This window comes from Hemiscyllium ocellatum, chromosome 2 (genome assembly GCF_020745735.1).
Source record: "Hemiscyllium ocellatum isolate sHemOce1 chromosome 2, sHemOce1.pat.X.cur, whole genome shotgun sequence".
In the NCBI taxonomy this organism is placed as follows: Eukaryota; Metazoa; Chordata; class Chondrichthyes; order Orectolobiformes; family Hemiscylliidae; genus Hemiscyllium; species Hemiscyllium ocellatum.
In genome coordinates this window covers 77,832,898-77,859,685 of record NC_083402.1, presented here as the reverse complement: position 1 = coordinate 77,859,685, position 26,788 = coordinate 77,832,898, and the positions used below count along the sequence as shown (strand labels likewise).

Here is a 26,788-nt window from a genome sequence, read left to right as displayed (position 1 = left end):
ATATTCTGAGTAGGCATTTAAATAACCCATTTAGAGTTCATTGGTGTATACACGTTTTCACCTACAATAGGATTTTTATCCTCCTCTCCAAAAGACATTCCTGAAATAGGTACTGAGTTGGGACATTAAAGCAGTGGACGCGAATTAAAAATTTCATTTAGCCAATGTCAGTACTGTATTTACAATAAGGTCCAATTCTATTCTCTATTGTGTCCAATATCTATTCCCCAGAAATTGGAACCATAACCATTGTGGGCACATTAGGTTTTCACATCTTTTACTGCTGTTCAGGTTGAACACGGATATATCATCTCTTGCACTGAATCTGACTATTTGACCAGCCAAGATATTATTTTTCCCCAAAATCCTAACACGCTCAACAATAAGTCTGATAGGTTAAAAGGCACCAATTCTAGTGAGAATTTTCAGTGTACATTTTGTTACTGTATGGCATTATCTATAGGTATTTGAATAAATTTCAAATCACCTTTTCCAATTTTGCAAGATTTTCTGACAATTCATCGTAGATCAGATCTGTATTCACGTGGAACTGTAATCCCAGGCCACGATGAGCAAAAGAACTGCAGAAAACCAGAAGAAATTAATTGTTGAATTAACAAAACAAACAGAACTGAAGGTCAAAAGCACAAAATCTGAAAGAACTTTGTATTCATTCGATTAACTACAGATATCAAAATAACTTGAAAGCAGAGGGGCAAAAAAAAAGCAGGAAACTACAGGACACTTAACCTAACAACTGTCCTGGGAAAATGCTAGATGCTATTACAAAGTTTACAGCAGGATATTACAAACTCTTAATGAGGTCAGGTAGCAGCAACATAGTTTGTAAAAGGGGAGCATGTTAAAACTCCTTTGGGGAAGTAACCACGTTGATAAAGTTGAACCGATAAATGTGGTGATCGTAGGGTTTCCAGAAAACATTTGACAAGATACCACAGGGATCAGTACTCAGCCTTAACTTTGTTTTAGATATTTTTATAGAAAATTTAATATTTTTACAAGTTTAAAAAAATAAAAAAAGTCCCAAGTATAAACATTGATATACAATTAAATTTTAAATAAATAATAACCAAAATTTAACAAAAGAAAAATACTGAGAAAAAAACTCAACTAACTACTAATCTAACCTACAACTAACCAGAGTGTATAATTAAGTCTCTTACATTATTCAAATAAGAGAAAGAAAAAAAAACAACTGATAACACAGAAATTGGGTAGTGAGATACATGCTCAGAATGTATTAACATCAAATGTAACAAAACCTGTATTTGGACGGGATTCCTCTCCCGAGGGGCCCCGGACCAGCCAGGTTCGCAATCTCAATTAAGTAAAAGCCCTTGTTAGGACAGCCGAAATATCTGTATTTATATAATTCAAGAAGGGCTGCCATATTTTATGGAATAACTCGGTCTTTTGGTGCACCATATTTGTAAGGAAGTCAAGGGGAATATATTCCATGATTACTCTGTGCCAATTTGAAAGTCCAGGTGGGCCCTCAGCCACCCAGTTTACCAAAATATTTTTCCTTGCACAGAAAGAGAGAATAGAAAATAAATCTCTTCCCATGCAAATCCAGGGAGGGTAAGTTCGAAAAGCCCAAAAGGAGAGATACAGGGTCTACTCTAATTTCCATTCCTAAGATTTCTGTCACAGCACTTGCTATTTAGTCCAATATCTACGAATCTTATGACAGGTCCATAGGCAATGTACAACAGTGCCTACCTCTATTTTACATTTGGGATACATTGGAGATACTCCTGCCTATCAATCCGGTGCTATATGGGAGCCTTAACTTTTTAATATCTATATCAATACCAACATTTGCTGATCATAAAGTTAAGGAACTTAGGTGAAGAGGATAAAAGGATTCTGTGGAGAGATATATAGACAGGAATGTGCATGGGCAGATGGATTATAATGTGGCAAAATATGAATTTGTCTACTTTGTCAAACTAGAAAAGCATATGATGTAACCTAAGAGACTTGAGAGGTGTGCCAGACATTCCAGTCAACGAAATCACAAAGCTATTATGTATATCCAATTGGAAAGTAAGACGATTCTTATTTAAGATGAAGACAAGAAGATTTTGGTTTTCCTCTTAGAAGGTCGGCTGTCTGTGGAATTCTGTTCTGCAGTGAGAAGTGGAGGGAGGATATTTTAAAGGCTGCGTTAAATAGATTCTTGACTAATGGAGGGAGTCAAATTTTATAGTGGGTAGATGAGGAAGATCACAATCTGATCAATCTGATGATGGAACAGGCTTGAGTATCTGAATAACCCACGCCTACTCATCCCTCAAGTCCATTCAGCAAAGAAATAACATGCAGCCAATGTAATGGATTCATCTGGTTACTGAAACAGAAATTGCTGCTCATGATGAAATCCAATCTTTATAAAATTTTATGTCAACATGGTTTGATGGAAGCGTTTCAATATCATTTAAGATAATTCTCTGCATCTTAATAAGTCACATATATCATAAGTGTTTTAGATCAAGTCAACACTGAGAGAATGAGAAAATACACCCATGATAAGCCAATAAAATTATACAAAATATGGCCATTTCAAGTTAACCCAAAAAATGAAAGTGTCATAACTCTCATCATTAAAAAGATAGATTAGGAAATTTAAACAAACTCTGCATTTTCAAACATGCCATACAGCAAGTTGCTTCGTTTCGTCTATATTTCCATCCCACAGAGATAGTTCAAGATTCAATAAAATATGTCAACAGAACTGCTGTGGCATTCTTTGCCTGAGTCAGGTTTTATTACAACAGGTATTTTATATAAAGAGGTCGTGTTCAAGATTGTGGGACAAGAAAAATGACTCAAAAGAATGTCAAGCAGACAAGCCAATGGAGCAGTTTAAAAAAGACTCCAAATTTACTAGCAGGAGAGACATTCAAAGATCCAGAAATTGAGACACATCCAAATTTGAAAAAAATGGTGTTAGGTAGGGAGGGATCTGAAAATACTACAGAACAAAATAGTCAGAAAATTGGAAATGCAATCTCAGACTCTAGGAACAGAGGGGGAATGTTAAACTGGAATAGCTAATAACATCTGGACTGGTGTTGAAAAGACAGCAGACTTCTTTTGGAGGAGAGTGAAGAAGAAGCGTGGTCACAAAAGAATGGTTAGGATTTAACAGATTTATGGAGGGAGTAGGGTCTCCTATTCATGTGGGATGTAGGAAAGAGCAAGAAAAGGGGATAAAAGGGAACTCGTTATACTTGGCCCTTTTTCAGACCCATCTGGGATCCTTGTTCCACTATGTTCTTCACTATTTACTGATACCCACCTGTGGCTTGGGATATTCCTAGAATCCCCTACACTATTCAGAGTGATTTCCATACATTTGGAAATCATTCCAAGCTATCTAGGAATGAGCAAAATTTAGTCAATGAGATGGATTATAAGAGGACAGTCTTAAAAAGAGAAGAGGATTTCTGGAATTGTGCAAGGGTATAGAAAGAGGGAATTTCAGAGAATGGGATCTAGATAACAAATCACAGAGATCTGGGAGAATGGAAATTTAGGGGGGAATTAAGAGCTGTGGTCAGGAACAGAAAGCACAGGAGGTTAAACAGTAGGTAGAGATTGGGAGGCTAATTATAGATTTAAAGGTGTTGGGCAAGTGTCTGTCAGCACACGAGGTTATAATTGTCAAGTGAGTTTTGGTGTGAGACAAATTTTCATCTGTGACAGGTATATGGTCAGAGCACATTTGCTAGATATTTAAATAAATGATTTTATTGAAGTCAGTTGTGTAATGTTTCTTGGGTTAATTTTCTTTCCCAAGATAAAAACTCCTCCTTATGATTGCACAGGCATCTGTAGTCTCACACCAGTACCTTGCTAAGTAGACCATTCCATACTAATCTACATTCAACTACATTTGGTACTGGGTATGGAAAGTGCATAAGGAAAATAGAGAAAGGAAATGTTACTTAAACCCAACCATATAGAACCATATGTACACATATGGAAGCTAAGAGTAGTTACAAGCTGCAAATTTCTCCACTGAGGGACAAACAACCTGCTAATTTCCCACAACACAATTACAAGGTTGTGCAGTAATCTTGCAGAGGTTGACCAACTCAGCACTGGTTGTTAAATGATTGTAAAGGTCAACACCAGGTGGCACACTTGACAGAAAGTAGTACAATATTTTAATTTAGACCTGATGGCAAGAATCTGAAATAGCTCAATGGTTTAGCTCAAGGTTTTAAGAATGCACCATTTCAAAATGGATCCTAACAGAAAAATTCTCCAATCTGTTGCATTCACGGATTGGTCACCTTGAGGTCTACAGTAATTAAGATGCTGAAAACAAAGTGCTGAGAATAACCTCTAGCACCAATTCCTACATTAAGCAGTGAGGCTTACAATTAAAATCTGGGCAGAGAAGAGGTCAGAAACGGTGCACCAGTCTTTAATAATCATTCTTAAAGCCACTGCAGCTTAACCATTTAAAAGCTCAATTACAACATCACAGCAAATAAACTGCTTAGCCAACCGAATGTGATGACTTACTCTTTGTGATGTGCATGGTATTCCGGCAATGCTCCCAGTGAGGCTAGGCGCTGCTCCAAGGCAATTATTTTTAAGCCCATGTAGAAGGATGACAGAACTAGCACAATGACACTAGAAAATAAACAGTTCTTTAGGAAGCAATTTCTTTTCCTTGCTACAAGATAATTTCCACAAAAACTGTGGCTACAATTTTCAAAGTGTAATAAATTCAGTACAATTCCATAAACAAGTATTCAATTATTAGGTGCAATGTCTAATTACATTTTACATCTGAAAAATATTTTACACTTTCCTCCATATTTTTTAAACTATGCCAATGTTCAGTTTATAGACTACACTTCACTATTATGATTCAAACGTTACTTCCATTATTGAAAACTACCCTTCCTTTAGTATAAAGCAAACATTGAAAATTCAACTACAACATAACAAGTGGTCATGTTATGTCCATTCTTAGTCCTCTTAAAGATGACTAAGGAAAATAGCTACTTCCTCAGAACCTCCACATAAAATCCTGACCACAGTCAGCAATAATAGCAAGCTGACAGAGACCTGACAGCATTGACTAATTTCCTTAACTGAACTTTAACGTCAATTTAAGAAATTTATTTACTACTACACCAGTGCAAAATTACCAATATTTACACTCGCCACCTTCCTGACCTTTCAGAGTAGGATCTTTAGTTAATGGATAGCTCAACTAGATGAAATGGACAGATACAACAGCTCCCTTGTGGGCAGTAAAAAGACAAAAATATTTATCAGTGGAGGTTGAAGTGAAATCCAGGTGCAAGAGTTAAAGGGGTCATCAAATAGGGCATCCAGTCCCAAGAGGGATCAGATTGTGTAGAAAGTCACAAAACCCAGCAATTCAGGTGTATCAAGCACAATTAAGGGGTGGGAAAGAAACTAAAATTTTGCCAGGATCAAGCTCTTCAATAGCACGCAGACAGTTTGGGAGGTACAAATCACCTTGTACCCGTTAGGTTGTTTACTGCACAATACATCTTTTTGAAAAGGGATTATTATGATGCATCAAGAATTCTACCTTGCATAACGTGCAATGAACAGTAAGTTGTTTTCTAGAACCATGGTAAATTTCTTGAAGAGAGAATCTGATGGCCAGTAGGGCAAATCAGGCCATGTTTGACTGTACACAGAGGAAATGTTTTTGAAGACAACAACTCAATCTTAAGAAATTATACTGGACTGAGAGCAAATCTTCTTTACATATTAGAATTGTCATTGCATAATCATCGTTGATTGACCATGTACTCTACAACAGCACTTATAACATTAATGCCATAGTCTCATACCTAATTCCTCAAGAAACCACAGTTAATAACTTAATTTGTTTTTGGATTCTGAGAGCTGATATTGGTTAACTTAGACAAATTTTTTCAGCTCTGTGTCGTTATAATAGATTACTTCAATTGTCTGAAAATTCCTAGGAGGGAGTGTATTCATTGCAGAACCTTGTCTGATTGCTAGTAATGCTAAGTTCCTTTTCGGAATTTCTCTCAATTATGGTTTTAGGCCAATATTAAATTCAACTAGGTAGGGTTTACCTTCTTGGGAATAAAGGTACTGGAATCATTAACAACATGTGCAAACTATATCAATGAGCAGCTCTGAAATTTTAGTCTTTAAGTAATTCAATAGAGCACTTACATAATCAGATAGAGCACCAGTAAGGTATTCACAGAGAGATACTGGACACCATTAGATTTCACTCTGTGTAATAATCCCCAAATCAAGGAATGTCCTGCAAGTGTAAAGTATCAGATCAATTTTTCTTCCAAATACAAAACAAAACCAATTGCAGAGGCAGGCAGTCAGAGAAAGAAAGTAATTACTGGTCATTTTCCTTCCATTACAGTCAAAGTAACAAAAAACAGTTTTTTTATCCCTCACTCCCAAAATGTTGAGGCAGCTTGTGGTTTCTTTGAATCAAAAGCAAGTTATGAAGGAGCAATGGAAAAATTACAAATACTCTCTCGCTAGGCTTTGCTCTTGGCTGCTAAATAAAGCCTCCAAAGCGTTAGAGAAAAAAAAACAAACAATTTTACAGTATTCAAGAACTGAATTATTGCAGCCTTTTTGCATTATTTCTGGCTACCAATTTGTATATTGCAAGCGCTGTTACTTACTATCATCGTGACAGGTCCTTCTCTTTATCTCTGATACTTCTTTTATGTGAACATCAGCAAGCACTGGAATATCATCATTCTTTGCAATATTCAATAACGTTTGGGTTGTACTAAACTCTGTTAATGACAAAGTTAATTATTCCAACATATTTGAAGTAGAATGTCACTAAGCCAAATTTCAACTTCACAGTTCAGAGTGACATTTTTAACAAGACTGACGGTGTAGCAATGAAGCATTTAGTTAACACACTCAGGTTGTTAATTCAAGGTGTTACTGGGAAGTTACTTAACATTATGCACTTTCACAATGTTTCTGTAAATATTATATATCATCCAATTCCAAGTACCTGACGTTTACCCAATTATGAACTCTAATTGTAATAGGTATTATAAAACACAACATTCATATTTTCCATCTCTTTGTAGGTTTTTAAAATAATGTGCATGCTCTGACATCAGTCTAGTGCTCAGTATATTGTTTCACATGTGATGGAGCAGATCAGGCTCCCTCAGTATATTTTAAAGGTAGCCTAGATCCTAACTTTTCTGGTTTTAAAAGATAGACGTGAAGTACCGTGTTCCAAATGTCATGCTACTGGTCGTTATGCTACAAGATATTAAACACAATTTATTTAAACACTATAGTTAAAATACAAATGAAAGAGGAATTTAGAATAACTTAACTATTGGAAAACTTAACCAAATAATAGATACAGTAATTACTATTTACCTGCCCCCAATATAAATCATCACAGAAACACACTCCTAAGTAAAAAGATAAATTCAAATACAGGTTCTCTCATGCAGTTCTCTAATCCAGGAGGAAGAAAACATCAAGATAAAATTCAGAGATAGTAGCGGCTAGGAGACATTCACTGAAGCTTTCCACTCTTGAGACTAAAACAAAACCATAAACTAAAAGCAAAACAAAACAAGATAGCCTGATTGAGAGAACTGGCCACACCAAAGCTGCTTAAATTGTTTTAACTTCCCAAAAAAACCCAAGGCATTTAAATGGTTTACTTTCTTGGAGACAGCTCAGTACCTCTGCAACCACTCTTCAAAACAAAAACAAGAACCAAGACAAAATAACCTCTTAAAAAGGGACAATATCATCATTCATGGCATTTTGATTCATCATTAAATTTAAAAACTATTAAATGCAATTTCACCATATCATGAGGCTAATTAGAGATTCTCATATACATTTTGAATAACCATACAGTCAGAGATGTACAGCATGGAAACAGACCCTTCGGTCCAACCAGTCTATGGTGACCAGATATTCCAACCCAATCTAGTCCCACTTGCCAGCACCTGGTCCATATCCCTCCAAACCCTTCCTATTCACATACCCATCCAAATGCCTCTTAAATGTTGCAATTGTGCCAGCCTCCACAACTTCCTCTGGCAGCTTGTTCCATACACGTACCACCCTGTGTGTGAAAACGTTGCCCTGTAGGTCTCTTTTCTATCTTTCCCCTCTCACCCTAAACCTATGCTCTCTAGTTCTGGACTCCCCGACCCCAGGGAAAAGACTTTGTCTATTTATCCTATCCATGTCCCTCAATTTTGTAAAGGTCAATCCTCAGTCTCCAATGCTCCAAAGAAAACAGCCCCAGCCTGTTCAGCCTCTCCCCATAGCTCGAATCCTCCAATCCTGGCAACATCCTCGTAAATCTTTTCTAAACCCTTTCAAGTCAACCAGGTTGACTTTATTTATGTATCAACAAAATCTACCTGATTTTTAAAAATAAAAGACATATTTTGGATTCTAGAAAACCAATACGCCACTCAAGGTCACAAATTATCTTGCTAAAATTAAATGCAGATATATTTGAAAATGTAAATTGACCACTAAATGATCAAAATAACACTGCTTCTAAAAATTAGAAAAGACAAAAAGATTTTCACTGTGCCTCAGTACGTGACAATAAATTCAATTCAAAATTAATAAGACAAACCAACCTTGAGAATTTTCAGACTCTGGAGTTTGAGATCCAGAACTACTAGATTGCTCCAACTCTCGTCGTCGACACACTGCAAGGTCAGTCAAATCTTCAATATTGAAATCCTATTGTTTTGTTTGTAAAAAAAGACAAAAATTATAGCTTGCTTATAACCACATACACACATTTACATAAATCTCTTTTAAAAAAAGGTGCAACACAAGGAACATGCTTAGAATAATTACTTTCCATTTTCAAACTAGTGACTAGCTTCTCAATTTTCATCATTTTGAGTACTTAGAACCTAATTGCACATTAGGGACATGACTATTCCCAACCAGAATGGGATGGTTTAGTAAATCTTCTGTCAATCCCTTCTCAAGATCCTACTGTGACAAGTGACTGGGATGGATTATGCACAACTCAGATACAACTATCCTCCACACACTAACTTGCTGGTGCAATAACTCTACTTTTACATACAAAAATACCATTAGGATATTGAGGAAGCCATTCAGCTCCACCATTCAATATAATTACAGTTCATTTGACTCTCACTTCATTCCGCCCTCTCCCCCCACCCCAATATCTTTTCACCTCCTCTTGCTTATTAAAGGATTCATCTACTTTACCTAAAAAGAATTCAAAATCTTTGTTTCTACTAAGGACCACCAACCCTCAATCAAAATATTTGTCCTTATTTCTGACATAAATGGGTAATCCCTCATTTTTAAACACTGTTCTACATTCTCCCACAAGTGGGAAAATCGTTTGCATGTTCATCCTGTCAAGATCCTCAAGATCATATGTTTCAATTATGTCACCTCTTACTTTCTAAACTCCAGTGGGTATAAGCCTAGCTTGTCCAAACCTTCCTTTTAAGAGAAATCCACTCCATTCCAGGAGTTAGTTCAATAATTCTTCACTTAACTGCTTCCAATGCATTATATCCTCCTTAAATAAGGACTCCGACACTCTACTTAGTAGCCTTGCAGTATAGGATTTTGAATTCAATACTCCCAGCAATGAACAATAATATTCCATCAGCATTCCCAATGAATTGCTGTACCATCATACTAACTTTTTGTAATTTATGCACTAAGATATCCAGATCCTGGATCATCTTTTAACTCTCTCCATATAGTTTACGTTTCTTAAAAATGCTTCCTGCCTGTATAGACAATTACTTATTCTCCTACATGTACCCTCTCAATCATTATTGTGGTCAGGCCGTATGCCATATTCCAGTTGTGGCCTAACCAGCATTTTATATTGTTCAAGCAAAACTTCTTTGACTTTGTATTCTATGCCTCAGTTTGTAGAGGCAAGTATCCCACATGCTTTCTTGAGCACCTTATCTATCTCCCCTGAAGGTAGCAGCAATGTATGAACATGCAAACCAAGATTCCTTGGATCTTCAGAACATTATAGTATTCTGCCATTTACAGTATAATCCCTAGCCCTCCAAGTGCACTACCTTGCACTTAATTGGGTTGAATTTTATTTGCCAATGCTCTAACCTTCCAAATTTTTTTGTCATTCCTTAAAGTCTCTATTATATCACTACTGGCCTACCATCAACTTAATTTTTCAGGTTTCCTTAGATAGCTCTAAATTCATAAAACTTTATAATTGTCCTCATTTTAGATAATAGTCTTGGATATACTCTTCTTTGTCAAACTGAATGCAAAACTCAAACACATTATGGTTGTCTTCAAAAAGATCATTAACCAATCCTATCTTGTTTTAGAATATCATGTCTAATATAGCCTGCTCTCCACTTGGCTTCAGAAACTTCCACTCTGATCTTTCAATGGACTCTCTCAAAATAGATTGTGCAAAATAGACTCTTTGCTGTGATTATGATCAAAGTCCTTCCCAATTCCAACGAATGTCAGTAGACATTTTGATATAAACATGCTTGCAAACAAAGGAAGTTGCAACTGAGAGTTATGGGGAAGCTGCAGAAATATATCAAACTGTGGAGTTCCATTTACACCAATATCCAGCCCTGCATTTGCCATGAAGCCTAGGAGCAAGATCATTCGTTTTTATACAATTTTAAAATGTGGCCCTTTAGGTTCAAAGTAGTTTCCACAGATTACATAATTTTGTGAAGCAAGAATACAAGGCAGAAAGAAAAAGAATGTGGCAAAGATGTTAACCTGGGAGAAAGCAATACATTTGAGCTGCCTTTTGCTGGATCAATGCTAAATTAATCCTACAGCTGTATACCATTTAAATTTCTTCTCCACCCTGGAATCACTGGTCATGCACAACTGCAAAGAAAAACAGTTGGAAGCATTTATGGATGGGCTGGAGCAAGGGACACTGTACTAGTTTAAAATTAATTCACAAGAAATAGGTAGGAATAGACCAGATACATTAAATATTATTACAAACGAATACATGTCCAGTGAAATCTAGCCACTCTGGGTTTGGAATTGTAATAGTTTACTGGCACACTTAGGTTGCCAGTCTCATCTTAGACTAGAAAATTAGTAGCAAGTGAGGAATGCAGATGCTGGACATCAGCGTTGAGTGTGGTGCTGGAAAAGTATAGCACGTCAGGCAGCATCCAAGGAGCAGAAGGATCGACGTTTCAGGTATAAGCCCTTCAGTAGGAAAGAGATTCACTCCTGATAGAAGGGCTTATACCCAAAATGTCGATTCTCCTGCTCCTCGGATGTTGCCTAACCTGATTTTCCAACACCACGTGCTTGAAACTAGCAAATTTACCACATTCTTAACATTTATTTATTAAGTGAGAATGAAAGTTTTCGATCATCAATCCAAAGTTACTGGAAACGGACTTTCTGGTTTAAGTACGCACAGAGTCAGTTAGAATTTAATCAGACACACGTGCCTGGTCAAACATTAAATCTTTCACCCCTGGTGTATGCTATTGATGGTACTTTGAAGAAACACTAGCTTCCAATTTAGCTGCAGTTTTAGCTTGTACACCATGTTCTAATATTTCCTCAGAGCAAAATAACATGAACATATCAGCACAAGGAATTCTCTCCACTGGATAGCACGATTATTTATTCTGCATAAAGTTCACTTTAACACGTTTGGACAAAAGACTTTTCTGGATGGTATTCACCTTTTTCTCAACTCCTCATTGCCCATTTACACAAATTGTCATCCAGTAATCATATTTTCTTTTGCCTCAAGGCCAACTAATACATCACAATATTAAATATGAACTTCTGACCTTGAATTCTATCACTGAAATTAGTATTAAAAAAGAACCGAAAACACCAACTTGAAATGGCCACAGGCATCACTTGATCAACACAGGATTGCCAAGAGTGCCAAAATCAGAGGTAAAAATAAAAACTGTTCTGAAATTAGCAGAATCCAAAGCTACTAAAACCAGGAATCACACTCTGGGAGGAATGAAAACAGAAGTCCTCATCTTCTACCTGACTTCCACCATCTCAAGCATCTTCACATGTTGGCATTGAAACATCACCTACAGATACATTATACAAAATAAACTGCTATTGCAGGAAGAAGTTCTCACCATGGCCGAAGCAGACAGAATACATTTTTGACTGCAGAAAGCTTGGTCTTGCTCACTTTCTCTCTCTGCTTTTCAAGATGAAAAGCCAGGCATAACATTGACTGGAATGAAACTCCAGGAAAGCAAGAACTTAAAAAGGTAACAACAATTTTCTCAGCTGCTGACAGTTCCAAACATCAATCAACCATCTTTATACCTCAAGAATACTCCAACGACTAAACTATATATTCTTTTATCTTCAGTTTGTGCTTGACAGTGTGCAAATCTACATACTTGATGCCATGTCCTCATTATTTTTCCTCTTCAGAATTAGTTTAAGCTAACCTTTAAATCAACTCCTTATTTTTTACACTTCAAACAACGCAATACCATTTTAATTGGAGAAATGGTCTTAGCATGCAGCTATATACAAGCCTTTGCTGAGAGTGGGCTGAAATGGGGCAAACTGATTCATAGTTCACCATTTGGTCATAACATATTAGTGCTTAGTACAATCTGAGATTTTCAGTGCATTTTCATTGTTATTCCCAGCAGACAGGATAGTCTATAAAGTCTGCATTTATGTAGATGCTCTGCCCACTTGTACTGTGCTGACAGTGCAGATGCCCCCCATTTTCTGGTTTCCTAGGGAAAAAAAAAGTGTCACGTGAATCAGTTTTCACTTATCAATTAATCAGTCATCCTACATCTCAGCTTCAAGTTAGCAGTGCTGATTGAAGAAACTACAGACTTTGTGTTCACTTCTATGTTTTAATTAATGGGACGTGCTTGGCTTTCACTCAGTAGCTGCAATTATCTGAGAAATGCTGAACGTATTTATGGTGTTACACACCCATGATAGATCAAAGTGCTGCTCAAAACTCAGGCTTCTAAGAATTTATTGTAATCAGAGCAAAAACACTACCACCATCGCTAGCTCTTATTTTAAATGATCTGAATTTGTTTTTCCTTAAAACAAAAAGCACCCTATGCAGTTTTGCCATCTTAAAGAATTGGATGAATCCTTCTTAAAACAAGAGAATCATGACAAAATTGTTAGTAGACTGTACCACACAATAGATAGGAGTTTAAGCTAGGATTTTCCTTATCTAAGTTATTCCAATGGTATTAAATGTTTTCTATCTGTGCTGATTATATTTTCCACAGCAACAGATGCCATATCTGCCAAAGATATCTTCTTTTCTGCATTTTTGAAAAAATAACAGAGCTGGTTAGTTGCCTCCCACACAATTCCCAGCAGTATTTTGTTTTACTAATTTTCACCTTTTAAAAAAAATTCATTCGCAGGATGTAGGCATTGCTGCCTAGCCCAGCATTTATTGCCCAACCTGAACTGTCCAGACACTAGTTAAGACTCAACCACATTGCTGTGGATCTGGAGTCACATGTCGGCCAGAGCAGGTAAGGATGGCAATTTCTTTTCCTAAAAGTACAGTAGTGAACCAGATGGATTTTTCCAACAATCAATAATGACCATCATCAGAATTCCAAATTTTTTTTTAAAAACTGAATTCAAATTCCACCATTGGAATTTGAACATTACCTGGGTCTCCAGATGAACTGTGCAGCAGTAATACCACTAGGCTGTTGCTTCATCTCTTGCTCAAAAAGGACTTTTATATCCATTAACATTACCATAAAGGAAAAAAGCTCATTTCAATTCTGTATAGATTAACTCTAATGCACCTGAAAGTTGTATCGCATAAACAAATAAACAGGCTGACACTGACAAAAAGAACCATGCTTGAATGAAGAAAGGCTGGAGAGAGAAAAAAAAAATTCTGATCCTGCTATACAGTACAATGGAATTAGACCCGTGTTATTGCACTTACATTTCTGATCAAAGGGTGCACTCTATAAAAGGAACATTCCAGGGTTTAAAAAAATCCATATTTTCATGTGCATCAAGTAACCACCACTTCTTACAGGACTGTTAACCCACTATTTATGGTTTTAGATGTTTGCTTTAACCTTCCCCCACTCTTGGTGAATTTAACTATGAAGACATACAGTTTTTGCCAGCAAAATAAGGACCTCTGATTTAATCAGGCACAAGTGTGTATTTCTTTCTAGCTACTGGATATTCCTGCAATCATTTTGATCAGATGTGATACAGGACTGTAAACATGGCAACCTACGTCACTAGTCCTGAGCTTGGTGTGAAGTTATAACACAATAGTGATTTTCTTTCTTCTGATGGCAAATGGAGCCAAACATTTTGCTTGGACTCCGTTTATTAGACACAGTTATCAAGCCACAGGAGATGACAAACCTGGCATTATCCGTCCATGCTTCAATACTTTGAGAATTTACCACAGAAAGTCAAATGGAAATGGTTTTGAACAACTTCCTTGCCTAACAATGGATTTCAGGCAGTCACATTTTACTGGAATGGGATGTCATGTTGTGGCTGTACAGGACCGTGGTTCTGTCCTGTGGTATAGGACACTTTTGGAATATTGCATTCAATTCAGGACTCTGTAGGAGAGATTTTATGTAACTTGAAAGCGTGCAGAAAAGATTTAAAAGGATATTGCTGGGGTTGGACTGTTTGAACTATGGGGAAGAGGCAGAATAAGCTGAGACTATTTTCCCTGGGGCGATGGAGGCCGATGCCTGACCTTATAGTGTTACACACATCATCTATTGCATCCGCTGCACCCGATGTGGCCTCCTCTATATTGGGGAGACGGGCCGCTCACTTGCGGAACGCATCAGAGAACACCTCTGGGACGCCCGGACCAACCAACCCAACCACCCCGTGGCTCAACACTTTAACTCTCCCTCCCACTCCACCGAGGACATGCAGGTCCTTGGACTCCTCCACCGGCAGAACATAACAACACGACGGCTGGAGGAGGAGCGCCTCATCTTCCGCCTGGGATCCCTCCAACACAAGGAATGAACTCAGATTTCCCCAGTTTCCTCATTTCCCCTCCCCCCCACCTTGTCTCAGTCGGTTCCCTCAACTCAGCACCGCCCTCCTAACCTGCAATCTTCTTCCTGACCTCTCCACCCCCACCCCACTCCGGCCTATCACCCTCACCTTGACCTCCTTCCACCTATCACATCTCCATCGCCCCTCCCCCAAGTCCATCCTCCCTACCTTTTATCTTAGCCTGCTTGGCACACTCTCCTCATTCCTGATGAAGGGCTCTGGCCCGAAACGTCAAACTTCCTGTTCCTTGGATGCTGCCTAACCTGCTGTGCTTTAACCAGCAACACATTTTCAGCTTATAGATGTTTGTAAGAGCATGAGAGACATGGACAGGGCACATAGTCATGGTATTTTTCCAAAGGGTAAGGGAGTATAGAATTACATGGCATAGGTTTAAGGTGAGGGGGGAGAAGATATAAAAAAAAAAGGATCTAAGGTGAGGGGGGAGTAGATACAGGAATCTAAGGGGCAACTTTTTCACAGAGGGTGGGGCATATGTGGATTGAGCTGCCAGAGAAAGTGGTGGAAGTTGGTACAACTACAGCATTTGAAAGACATCTGGATGGGTTTAGGAGCTATGTGCCCGAATATTAACAAATATTAAAGTTAATCCTTAACTTAGGACACCTGGTTTGCATGGACAAGCTGGACCAAGGATTTGCTTCTGTGCCGTACTTCTCTATGGAGTAACGGTGAAGCACTTCAGTTTTAGGAAATGAACCTTTCATGGTCATTGGCCATTGCTAACTTGGAGCTCATGACCCCAAAATTGTAGTTTGGGACTTAACACGGAATTCTGACACCTACTTTGGAAATGCTTGCCTGAACTGGTAGCTACCCTACTGGCAAGATTGTGAAAATGAATTAACACTTTAAAAAGGATACACAGAGAATTTAAGACATATATAACAATGACAAGATAGATACTTTTCAATATAAATGAGTGACCAGTCCCTTATAACAGCAAAATTAAACTTCATGATATATTTTATGATGATACTAAAGAATAGAAAAAAAGTCTTTTAGAAACCAAAAGGTGGTAATCAGTGTCTACTTACCAGAGGCAAAGATGTTGGACGTTCAGCTCTGAAACTATTTTCAAGGGAGGATGGATTTGGACTGATATCATCAGTTCTGTCCTATTAAAAAAAGTGTTGAACAATGCAATACAGAAGGTCAGAATTTGGGATTCACTGTAGAACTTTTCAACACTCTTGAATTACCCATTCAGCACATCAAAGAAACTAAGTTAGGGCTTGTGCATTCACTTACAAGATTTTAATTACATTTGTAAGCCAATGCTCCCAAACCATATAGTAAAATTTTAAACTTTCAGAGCCAGAGTCTAACTGCTTGAGAAATTAATTAGTTTTGATTTTATTTGATTACTATCAAACATAAAGAATACATTCACTTTTCTTTCTCAACTGTTCTTAAGAAACGGAAAGTTTAAAAGATTGTGTTTTGGGACGATTTCTTTCTTGAAATAATTTGGAAGACTGAAGAGGTCAAGTGACTCATTCTGGACTCTGCCGATAAGCTTGGGTGGAATGGTTGTCAAACCTTAAATGATGAGAGGCTAAGGGTTGCCCTGGAGCATTGAAGGCTGTGGGGGAACCTTATAGAGGTTTATAAAATCATGAGAGACATGGATAGGGAAAATAGACAAGGTCTTTTCCCTTGGATTGGTGGTGGTGGTGGTGGGGGTGGGGGGTTGGTCCAAAACTAGACGGCTTAGGTTTAGAGAGGAAGGGGATGTATTTAAAAAGGGACCTAAGGGGCAACTTTCTCACACAGAGGGTGGTACAAATATGGAATTAACTGCCAGAGGAGGTTGTGGAGGCTGGTACAATCACAACATTTAAAAGGCATCTGGATGACTATATGAATAGGAATGGTTTAGAGGGATACAGGTCACGTGCTGGGAAATGGGACTAGATTAGTTGTATCGGTACTGTAGGGATTCTATGATACCTGGTTGGCATGGATGAGTTGGACCGAAGAGTCTGTTTCCATGCTGTACATCTCTAGGACTCTGAGGTGGTGCAGGTTGTAAATAAGGTCATCTGTGACAATTGAGTATACTGTTAGTAACAGTCTTGTTAGCAATGCCAGGTTTCCTAAACAGCTATACTATAAATGGTTGAGATAATTGCAAGATAGCACGGAGTTGAGGACTGAAAGAATAGCACATCAGCATTTCTACTTTGACACAGGGGCTCATGTAATTCATATGATCATTGGGAAGGCCTTTACAAAAGGATAAAACAATAAAAAGCCATTGTGATATCAAGTTTTTTTTAAGGTTTCCTGAACTTCTAAGCAGATAAGTCTGCAACACGTGTGAGCATTGATTGAGGGTGATCGAGGCAGCCAACCTCTGATGAATTGTACTGAGTGCAGCTGGGAGCCCTCGTGCATATTGAAGAAAACACATTTGTGAGGATGTAAGTGAAGCTGGAAGATTTGCCTGGCTTTAGCTATAGGGTGGAAACTTCTGGGTGTCTCAGTCAGTTAAATGGCTGTAATCCAACTGGGGAAAAAAAAAAGAGATGAAGCAAGTCATCTACTGGAAGATGGTAACAGTTTTGGATGGGTTCCCGAGAACGTGCTGTCCACTTAAAGAGGAGAGTAAAGTATAACCGTGAAGCAGGATTGTTGGTTACTTTAACAAGTTAAATGAGGACATTCTTTTAAAAAAAAACTTTAGTATGCAAGTTAGTGACTGATATAGTGTTTAATCAAATGTTCGTTACAATAATGGTCTTAAAACTTGATAACTTGTGTGTTCCTTCTAGTAAATTACTGAGGTATTTCAATCTTTTTAAGAAGACATTTGTCTTCATATTGAATTAAATATTCCAATTACGTTAAAACATAAAACAAACAGTTCCTGGTTTAGACTGCCAGTGTAAAGGTTTGACCACCACAGCACTGGCTGCTGTTCGTATGAGAGATGCTAGGGAATCAAAATGGCACCCAAGACCCATGGAAACTTTTGGGGTGGGGCAGGCCAGAGGTCATTTTGGGAGCTTGGTGTGTTGTGTGAATGACTGCTCGAAGTATGCAAAACAAGCACATGATAACATCAGCATGCAAAGATTGGCCACTAGATAAGTTATCTACCGACTGTGTGGTTGATAACTGTCATATAACCCACACTCTCTTGCATAGCATAAATACATGAAAGCTGTGCCACTCCATTAAAAATGTGCTAAGTCAGGTAACTCTTGGGTCTTTTTTCATGCTGAAACAAAGCTTCCAACATGTAAAGCACATTAAAGGAGTCCTGCACTTTGCAGGAGAATGGGGGTCAAGTTTTGATGTGGTCTGTTGCCTGCTATACAACTTTGGCATCATGCAAGAAAAACCCATGCTTCCATCATTTGAAGAGCAACTCGGAAGATAGAGAAAGAAGAGGAGTGAGAGGCAAGTCATTCCTTATAACCCCTTTCCAGCTGAGTTGTTTGAAATCGTTCTTCAGAGACATGACACAAAAACTGTGACTCAATTCAGCAACAGACATAATATCTTCCTCGCTCTCTTTTAATGCATTAACAAGACATCTATTTGGTCACAATGTGGAAATTTCAAAAAAATACTAAACACAAGATATTTCAACGAGGCAAAAACAATGACTGCAGATGCTGGAAACCAGATCCTGGATTAGATTCTGAAGATTAGATTAGATTCTGTAGATTACTTAGTGTGGAAACAGGCCCTTCGGCCCAACAAGTCCACACCGACCCGCCAAAGCGCAACCCACCCATACCTCTACATTTACCCCTTACCTAACACTACGGGCAATTTAGCATGGCCAATTCACCTGACCCACACATCTTTGGACTGTGGGAGGAAACCGGAGCACCCGGAGGAAACCCACGCAGACACCAGGAGAATGTGCAAACTCCACAGTCAGTCGCCTAAGTCGGGAATTGAACCCGAGTCTCTGGCACTGTGAGGCAGCAGTGCTAACCACTGTGCCACCGTGCCGCCCACATTAGTGATGCTGGAAGAGCACAGCAGTTCAGGCAGCATCCAAGGAGCAGCAAAATCGACGTTTCGGGCAAAAGCCCTTCATCAGAAAATATGTCAAACCCAATGTATAAATGAAATTAATCCATATTGCATACAATGATCAGCCTGTGTATTCCTTTACCCGGTTCTTGTGTGTCCTAACATTCCTACACAATCCAGTAACTATAGTATGGCTGCTGACTTTTGAGTGGAGGAAACTGCAAATGACTTTAAAGGATGGTCTTAAATATCCATGCACCTAGAATAGCCATGAGTGGACTTCATCTTAGTGTAGGTGAAGCACGCTCTGTTAGTTGGTCAAGAGACACTGGCAAACATGGGAGAATTAAATGCCAACACCGAGAGAGGACAACAAATTCATGCTCCGTGGAGACACTGCCACACTCTTACGCCAGTGCCTCACAGAAACTAATAATCTGCCACAAGCCAAATAGCGGGACGATTATGACAGTTTGCAATGTGCTCTGAATATTGGAATCCATAGCCATGGTGACAGCAGTCTAACATTGCAGGGCACCAAACTGGTCTTCATGATATCAACTGGAGCTTCCACAGTCGTGCTCAGACTTCTGGTGGAACATCTTTCCGATTATGGTTGGATCCACAGAATTGGCCAAACACTTCCATTTTTGGAAAGGAGGTTTTTGAGCTTAAATGTAAAGCATTATCCAAATTAGTGCTGGACTGCTTCACATTGTCAGAATAGAATACTTTCCAGCAGGCTTCCCAGTGCACCAGCATTCCATTCTGCATACCCATCAGCATTCCTCTGGCAACTGTCATACTAGTCTTTTGCTTCCAAATTTGAGCTCAGATTCTTGCAAAACCATTGCTATGCCCTGACTAAAGAGCATTTGTGCTCAACATCAACAACCCATGAGGGCTGCCCCTATGCTATCCCTTAAGTTGCATGCCAATTGCAATACAAGTATCTGAGTTGGTGGCCAAGTGTGTCAAAGTGAGTGACTGTAACCAGTGGAGTCAGTACCTTCTTCATTGAGGTCTTCTTAATGCCTGCCCACTATTATACAAAGCTGCACTCTGTAGGTATCTAAAGAGGAGGGCAGATGGGGAAGTTTTCACTGCATTGAGGGGAAAAAAAAAGTGTGCGCTTAAACTATCTGCATGCTCAAATTAGAAATAAATGTGCAATGGAGACAGGAATAATTTCAGGGGAAGAGCAGGAAGTGTGCGAGTAGCTACAAAGGTGCTGTCATCTAGCTCATTTCACCCTCTCAACCAGCTACAATCTCAGTAATCATCATCTCAATAACAGCCAGCATTGTCTCTTCCGAGACGTCAGGACTTGCATGCTGTCTAGCACTTCGACCAACTTTTGCTGACTGCAGGTATGCACAAGCATGTCCTGTAAGTAGGAAATGTGGAGCCAACAGACTGCCATCTGTTTGGATAATCTGGCTGCGGGGGCAGGGGCTTGGTGAACAGAACTCCAGGCAGAGTTCAGCAAGGTTCCTACCCTTGGTGGAAATTCTAATGTTGTCAGAGATAGTCTGATGTGCCTGTCACGCAACTGGAAAGTATACTATAATTCATAAAACTTATGGAGCAACATGTTACAAACCTATTGCACAATCAAAAATCAATCATTCAAAAAAAGTGGAAGATTTTCACACATTTCAAACAATTAACTAAGCCTTGTAGGCTGACAGATTCTGCAGTAAAATTGTTTTACTCCACTCCAGCCTGTCTAACACTTGCAAGCTGCCCGAATACTAGGATTCCTGGGGACAAAAGAAGTGGCTTTCTCCTTTACTTACCACAAGAATAGCTGAATTAAAAAGGTTAAACAATTCAGTGCAATACAGGCTGATTGACCTTCTTAAAAACACTCAATCCAAAAATCATCTGGACACTAACCTTCACTTTAATTACTAGGACTCACCTCCAGATGTACACAAACAGATTTAAGCAGCTTGTAGGTCGCATCCCTGGAGAGCAATGAAACAAACATAAACTGCAACAAAACAGAGTTTAAAATAGCATTAGTAAACCCCAGCTACATTGAGTGGCGAATTATCCATGCTGTGAACTACCTTGTACATCAAATTCTCCAGAGTAACTGGATTCACTGCATAACTAGGTACTCACTTTCTCAAGTTCTGTTGATATGCATAGAGCATTTGGTACGAGTAAAGCAGTTTTATGTTTCTTAATTTGAGTCACGGAAAAGGCAGGTATTGCAATCTAAAATTGTAAAAAAAAGTGCTTAATTGGAAAATAAATTTTTAGAAGATAATTTGGAAGTACATTGTTAAATTTTAAAACCGTAAAACACAGGTTAAGTTTACAAGCTTCCATCTGTCTATCCACCCCACCAAAACTCCAGACTGGGAACAGATCAAAGTTATCCCTTTTATCACCAGAGGTGAAATCATTATTATTGTCAAGACAGATAGCTAAGGTAATACCAACAACGAGGAAGCAAATGTTTTGTTGTGAACTAGTTTTAATGGACAGTTTATAACTTAACAGAAATAGACCACTAGATAAAAAGGTGTAAATTTCCAATTAAAAAATATCATAATGGTCCATTTTAACAAAGCCATCCCTTTGCCACCGAGTAACCAGTGAAATGTACAAACCTTAATATCTCTTCCAAAGACTTTGGAATTAAAGCAAATCCAGTTTTCAGATACATACAGTTTCCCTTGGTACAGTATGTCTTTTTGTAGAGCACATGTAAAGCCTAAAAAAAAAAGTGCTTAACTGTGAAAATTTCAGCAAAGAAAGTTACTTTTCAGGCTTCCATTCTTAAGTCACCAAAACATTTTAACTTGATACAGCTAGTGAGGCCATTTTTGTTAAAATGTGCAAATACTTCCAAAGCACTGACACCCAGTTGATGAAGTTTTGCAATGACAGGCTGAGCTTATCCACAGAAATATTCCCCTATTCAGTTCCTGCTTCTTCCGAGATAGTTCCAACTTAGAGTAACAAGAGAACCAAAATTGTGCCACTGAATTTGGAGTGAGAGTTGGAAAGGCGGCCAATAGAAAGCCTTATCCAATGACATCAGCTGAGCAAATTCAGCTCTGAGGGTTACATTTATCTGTGATCCCATAGTATTTGACTAGGCCATTAAAAAAGCATTAACTCAGTGTAGGCTCACAATTGACAGTTAAGAAACTATACCAGAAAATGTGCAACGCCCGCATAACAAGACAACACAGCTAAACGACAAAACAGAAACATGAAAATTGTCAATTTGGTCTTTTGTTAGCATGAAGGGAGGGACTGATCTCACCTTGCAATGAGAGGGTGTATATATGTGCTGAACCGTGACTCCATGACAAACAGAAGTTAGGCATTTATGACATGGGACTGATCAATCATAAGACACGAGTTACTTGTCCACTTACTTTGTTTTAATATTTCATCCTTTTCAACGTGTTTAAAGAGCTTGTGATAGGTTGCGTTAGTCTTGGAAGGCTAATGAAAAAAAAAGAAAAGTAAAAATGATCCAAGTTAAAGAGGGATATTTGAAAGTAAAGAAGAATTGGTTATAATAATTTCCACTGCTTTCCTGTTTTATTTCTATTGTATAACTAAAGGGAATGGCAGATTTTACTGGCTCCCATAATTTTCTGTAGTGATTTAGGCACCACTGCCACTTCCTTTAATCTTGCATTGAACTTCTGCCAGCTTGGTATCATATTGCAGACACTGTTGTTCATTTGCTCCTCTTTCACATCTCTAAATGGTTTCAATTCTCACGAAAGGCTATTGACAAAATATCAACTGTTCCTTTTTCCCCTTTCTCCATTGATGTCACCTGACTTTTGAGCTTTTCCGACATTTTCTCTTCTAATACACCCACTGTATTTTGATATCATATGATTTAGTAAAAGCATGCAGCTTAGTGAAACTTGACCTCTGCTTTCAGTTACCAGATCTTAAGCCAATTGGCAATAGTAGGTATTCTGTATCAGTTCTCAGTAGTTCAGATCCTGGGAGGCTGTACACAATTGTAGTTCACGATTCATGAGCTTAGAATAGAATTTCCAGCTTTTGGAACGGAGGATAAAGATAAATGGAAATAAGTTGGCACGTATTTTCAGGTGAATGCAATTCAAACAATTCTGGAGTTAAATACAGTTAAAAGCCAACCTTTGTTTATCTTATAAACCCATTTGATAAGAGAGTGTGAAAATAGGTGTCTGAGCTTAAATGGAGTCAGGTGGTCTAGTCTTAACTTCAACAAAAGATTTATATTGTAAGTATATTTCCCAGATATAAAAAGGAAAGTGAAAGCAGCTTGATAGACAAAATTAGGGAACAGGACAATTACATCCATTAACAATATAAATTAATTGCAACAGGTATGAAATCAAACAGTTGCAATGAAGACAAAAGAAAAAGTTTCTATTTCTGTTTGAGAATATCCCAAAGCCTACCACACTTGGAGGGCAGAGTTCATGGTGTGAAGTTGAGCACAGAAGATTGCAAAAGTGTCTAAATCAAAATGAACTGCTGTTCAACCATCTTGCGCTGGGCTTTACTGGAATTTGCTGCAGACCTAAAACAAAATTGTGAGGTAAAGAGCAAGTTGGTGCAACTGAAAATAGAACCCAAAAGCTGTAAACATGCCTGTGGACAGAGATGTTCTGCCAAGTGGTCTCCCAGTTTGTATCTCATCACCACAATGTTTGTGAGCATAGAATAAAATAAAGAGAGGATTGAAGGAGGTACAAGTTGCTTCACCTTGAGAGCACGCTTGGGGCCTTGGAGAGTAAGGAGGGTGAAGGCAAAAGAGCAAATATTACACCTCTTCAATTGCATGGCGAGGTTCCCTCTCCATCATCCTTCTCCCATGGTCCCTTTCTCATGTTCTTCCCCACCATTTAGTAAAGTAAAAAAAGAAAATTACATTTCCCATACTTGTTAATTTTGAAGAAGTTACATTGGACTTCAAACATTTTTCTCCACAGCTGCCTTTAAACCTGTTGAATTTCTTTATCATGGTTTCTATACCAGAATTACCTTGGAGGGATGCAATCAGGCAGTTGACTTTCTGTCAATAAACTAGTTGCTATTAAGTTTACAATCATGTGTTTTTATAAAAGGGAAAAAAAAAATGAAGAGTCACTTAGTTAAAACTCATAGGAAACATACAAAACATCGTGTGTCTTGGAGAAAGCTGGAATACGGAGGAGAATTGGAATGAATTCCAGAGGCCTGAAGCATAACTTTGGATTAGTCCCAGGAATAGTAAAGCAAATTAAAACCTCTAAGATTCTTGTGATATGTAAGAAGGAAAACCCTTGGGCAGAATAAGTACAACTAGGCTTACAGTATAAATCTTTATCAGCTATTTAAGTTTATGACACTTGTTTTATTTAATTTCTGTTGATGTATAAAGTTTGGATATTTGAACTTTTCTTGATCTCGAACAGGATTGCAATACAATACACACAAGTCAGATTAGAAGACCTGCTGGTTCTGCTGTGTATGCAAGGGGATCTGGCATACATAATACTAGAGCACAGGAGCACCATGGCATTTGTGTTTTGCATTTCAGAACATGTTTCGAAAGGTAATTGAATTACAGCCCTAGCATTGTTTCCATACAGCTGAAAAAGAATCCCCGTACTTTATATTCTAATTTCAATGGTATTTTCCTAACCTTAAAGTTAAAATGATCAAAAAAAAAATCTCACTTGCCCACTTATCTGTCCTTGGCATGCATCAATGCTCCAGCAAATAACAGCACAAACTAGAGGAACAACATTATTAGTCTAGACACTTTACAACCTGATGGAATTGATATTGAGTTCAACAGCTTCAGATTGTGAAACCAATTGCATTCCTTTCTTTTCTTTTAGCTTTACTTATTACATTCTCTGCCACCATGTCCTCCCTCCCCAACTCCCACCCCAGTGGGACTGTCTGTTCTCTCCAGTCTGGCAGTTAGACACACCATTAAGTGATCACATTCTGATCACTTATTCTGTACTATCAGCCTTTCTCCACCAGGAATAAAAACCCCACTGCTGCCTCTGGCTTAGCAGACCTTAAAAATAAGACTGTCAGATGGCATCAGTCACTTTGCAACATATAAATATAGAAACTGGAAAATAGGAAAACAATAGGCCTTTCAACCCTTCATTCAAAATCATAATGGCCGATCATCCAACTCAATACCCTGTTCATGCTTTTCAGTCATACCCTTTGATTCCTTCAACCCAAAAGAACTATATTTAACTCCTTTTTGAGAATATGCAATGTTTTGAACACAACCACTTTGTGATCGAGAAGTCTACAGGCCCACCACTCAGTGAAGACATTTCTTCTCATGCCTGTTCCAACAGCCATTTAGCCACATCATACGTCATTAACAATATTTCCTTGATTCATTTAACCATCTGAAGATACCAGTGAAACTCAAATATGGATCAGTAGCTTCTGAAAAGGGACGGAACTGAAACATTGGAAATGTTCAGTTGGAATGCATAGAGCAATAGTCTGCTGCAGCAAATTCCATGTTCACTTAAAGAGTTGCTGAAAGCATTTATAGAATCATAGAGATGTACAGCATGGAAACAGACCCTTCGGTCCAACCCGTCCATGCCAACCAGATATCCCAACCCAATCTAGTCCCACCTGCCAGCACCTGGCCCATATCCCTCCAAATCCTTCCTATTCATATATCCATCCAAATGCTTCTTAAATGTTGCAATTGTACCAGCCTCCACCACTTCCTCTGGCAGCTCATTCCATACACGTACCACCCTCTGCGTGAAAAAGTTGCCCCTTAGGATTTAGATTTGGATAACGTTCCAAAAACAAAAAAGACTGAACCTTGCGGTTCCCCATCAGGTTGCATTTCTATTTTTAACAGCCCAGCAAAGAAAAGAAATGGCCTTGGAATTACTTGAAAATTAGCTCCGAGATCTAAACCATTGAGGTGTTTAGATGTGCCCAGGCTAAACTGACAGTTTCAGAACAGAAAGGCTATCAAATAGAATTATTATCTTCCACACATTTCTGAAGTCTTTTTAAAAAATGTAAAATAATGTATACTTTAATGCATACATTTTAAAAAAGAAAATCATAGAAGCACTAAACTGAATCCAGGTTTGAACATAGCCATTTATGACAATGTCGAAGTGTGTTTCTACAATTAAGAAAGACTCAGGTCAATTAGCTTATTAACTTCAGTAAATGGACAATAAGTCATGGACATACTGAAAAGGTACAGCTGAAAACAACATAAAAATTGGTAAATGTAATGTTTGTTCCTCAGCCTATTGAGCACTTAACTCCAGCTATTTTAATGTACTTTACCATCTGATGATTTGTACAAAAGACCACTTGGCACTCAAGAGGTGGCAGAGGCTCAGAAATAGGTTAGCCAAGTTACCCACACAGTTGCATAACCTAGAAAGACCAAAAAGGCGAAGGAAAGATAAAAGAAAAAAGCACATTAAAATACTCACGTTGGAGGTGGACTTTTTCCGTTCAGGTTTTGTTTCATAATCTGTAGGACTGGGTGAAAACACCGTATCATAAGTCTTTGATCTGGAAAACAAAAAAAAATTCAAAAGTATATCCAAATAAATTAACAGCTTACAGGAATTTTTAATCAGATTAAAAAAAATAACTG

At 38.2% G+C, this 26,788-nt stretch overlaps 1 protein-coding gene across 2 annotated transcripts in view; it reads right to left on the bottom strand.

The window, feature by feature from the left end:
• LOC132827971 (GRAM domain-containing protein 2B) overlaps window positions 1-26,788 on the bottom strand; it is a 72,484-nt gene that overhangs the window by 9,854 nt on the left and 35,842 nt on the right. For both annotated transcript variants that reach the window (XM_060844828.1, XM_060844835.1), the window contains exons 3-13: window positions 26,622-26,703; window positions 22,545-22,614; window positions 21,768-21,871; window positions 21,274-21,369; window positions 21,068-21,139; window positions 16,185-16,265; window positions 8,679-8,784; window positions 6,711-6,827; window positions 6,232-6,325; window positions 4,561-4,671; window positions 488-581 (exon numbers count right to left, since the gene is read on the bottom strand). In XM_060844828.1, coding sequence (XP_060700811.1) covers window positions 488-581; window positions 4,561-4,671; window positions 6,232-6,325; window positions 6,711-6,827; window positions 8,679-8,784; window positions 16,185-16,265; window positions 21,068-21,139; window positions 21,274-21,369; window positions 21,768-21,871; window positions 22,545-22,614; window positions 26,622-26,703 — 1,027 coding nt within the window. The remainder of the gene's footprint in view (window positions 1-487; window positions 582-4,560; window positions 4,672-6,231; window positions 6,326-6,710; window positions 6,828-8,678; window positions 8,785-16,184; window positions 16,266-21,067; window positions 21,140-21,273; window positions 21,370-21,767; window positions 21,872-22,544; window positions 22,615-26,621; window positions 26,704-26,788) is intronic.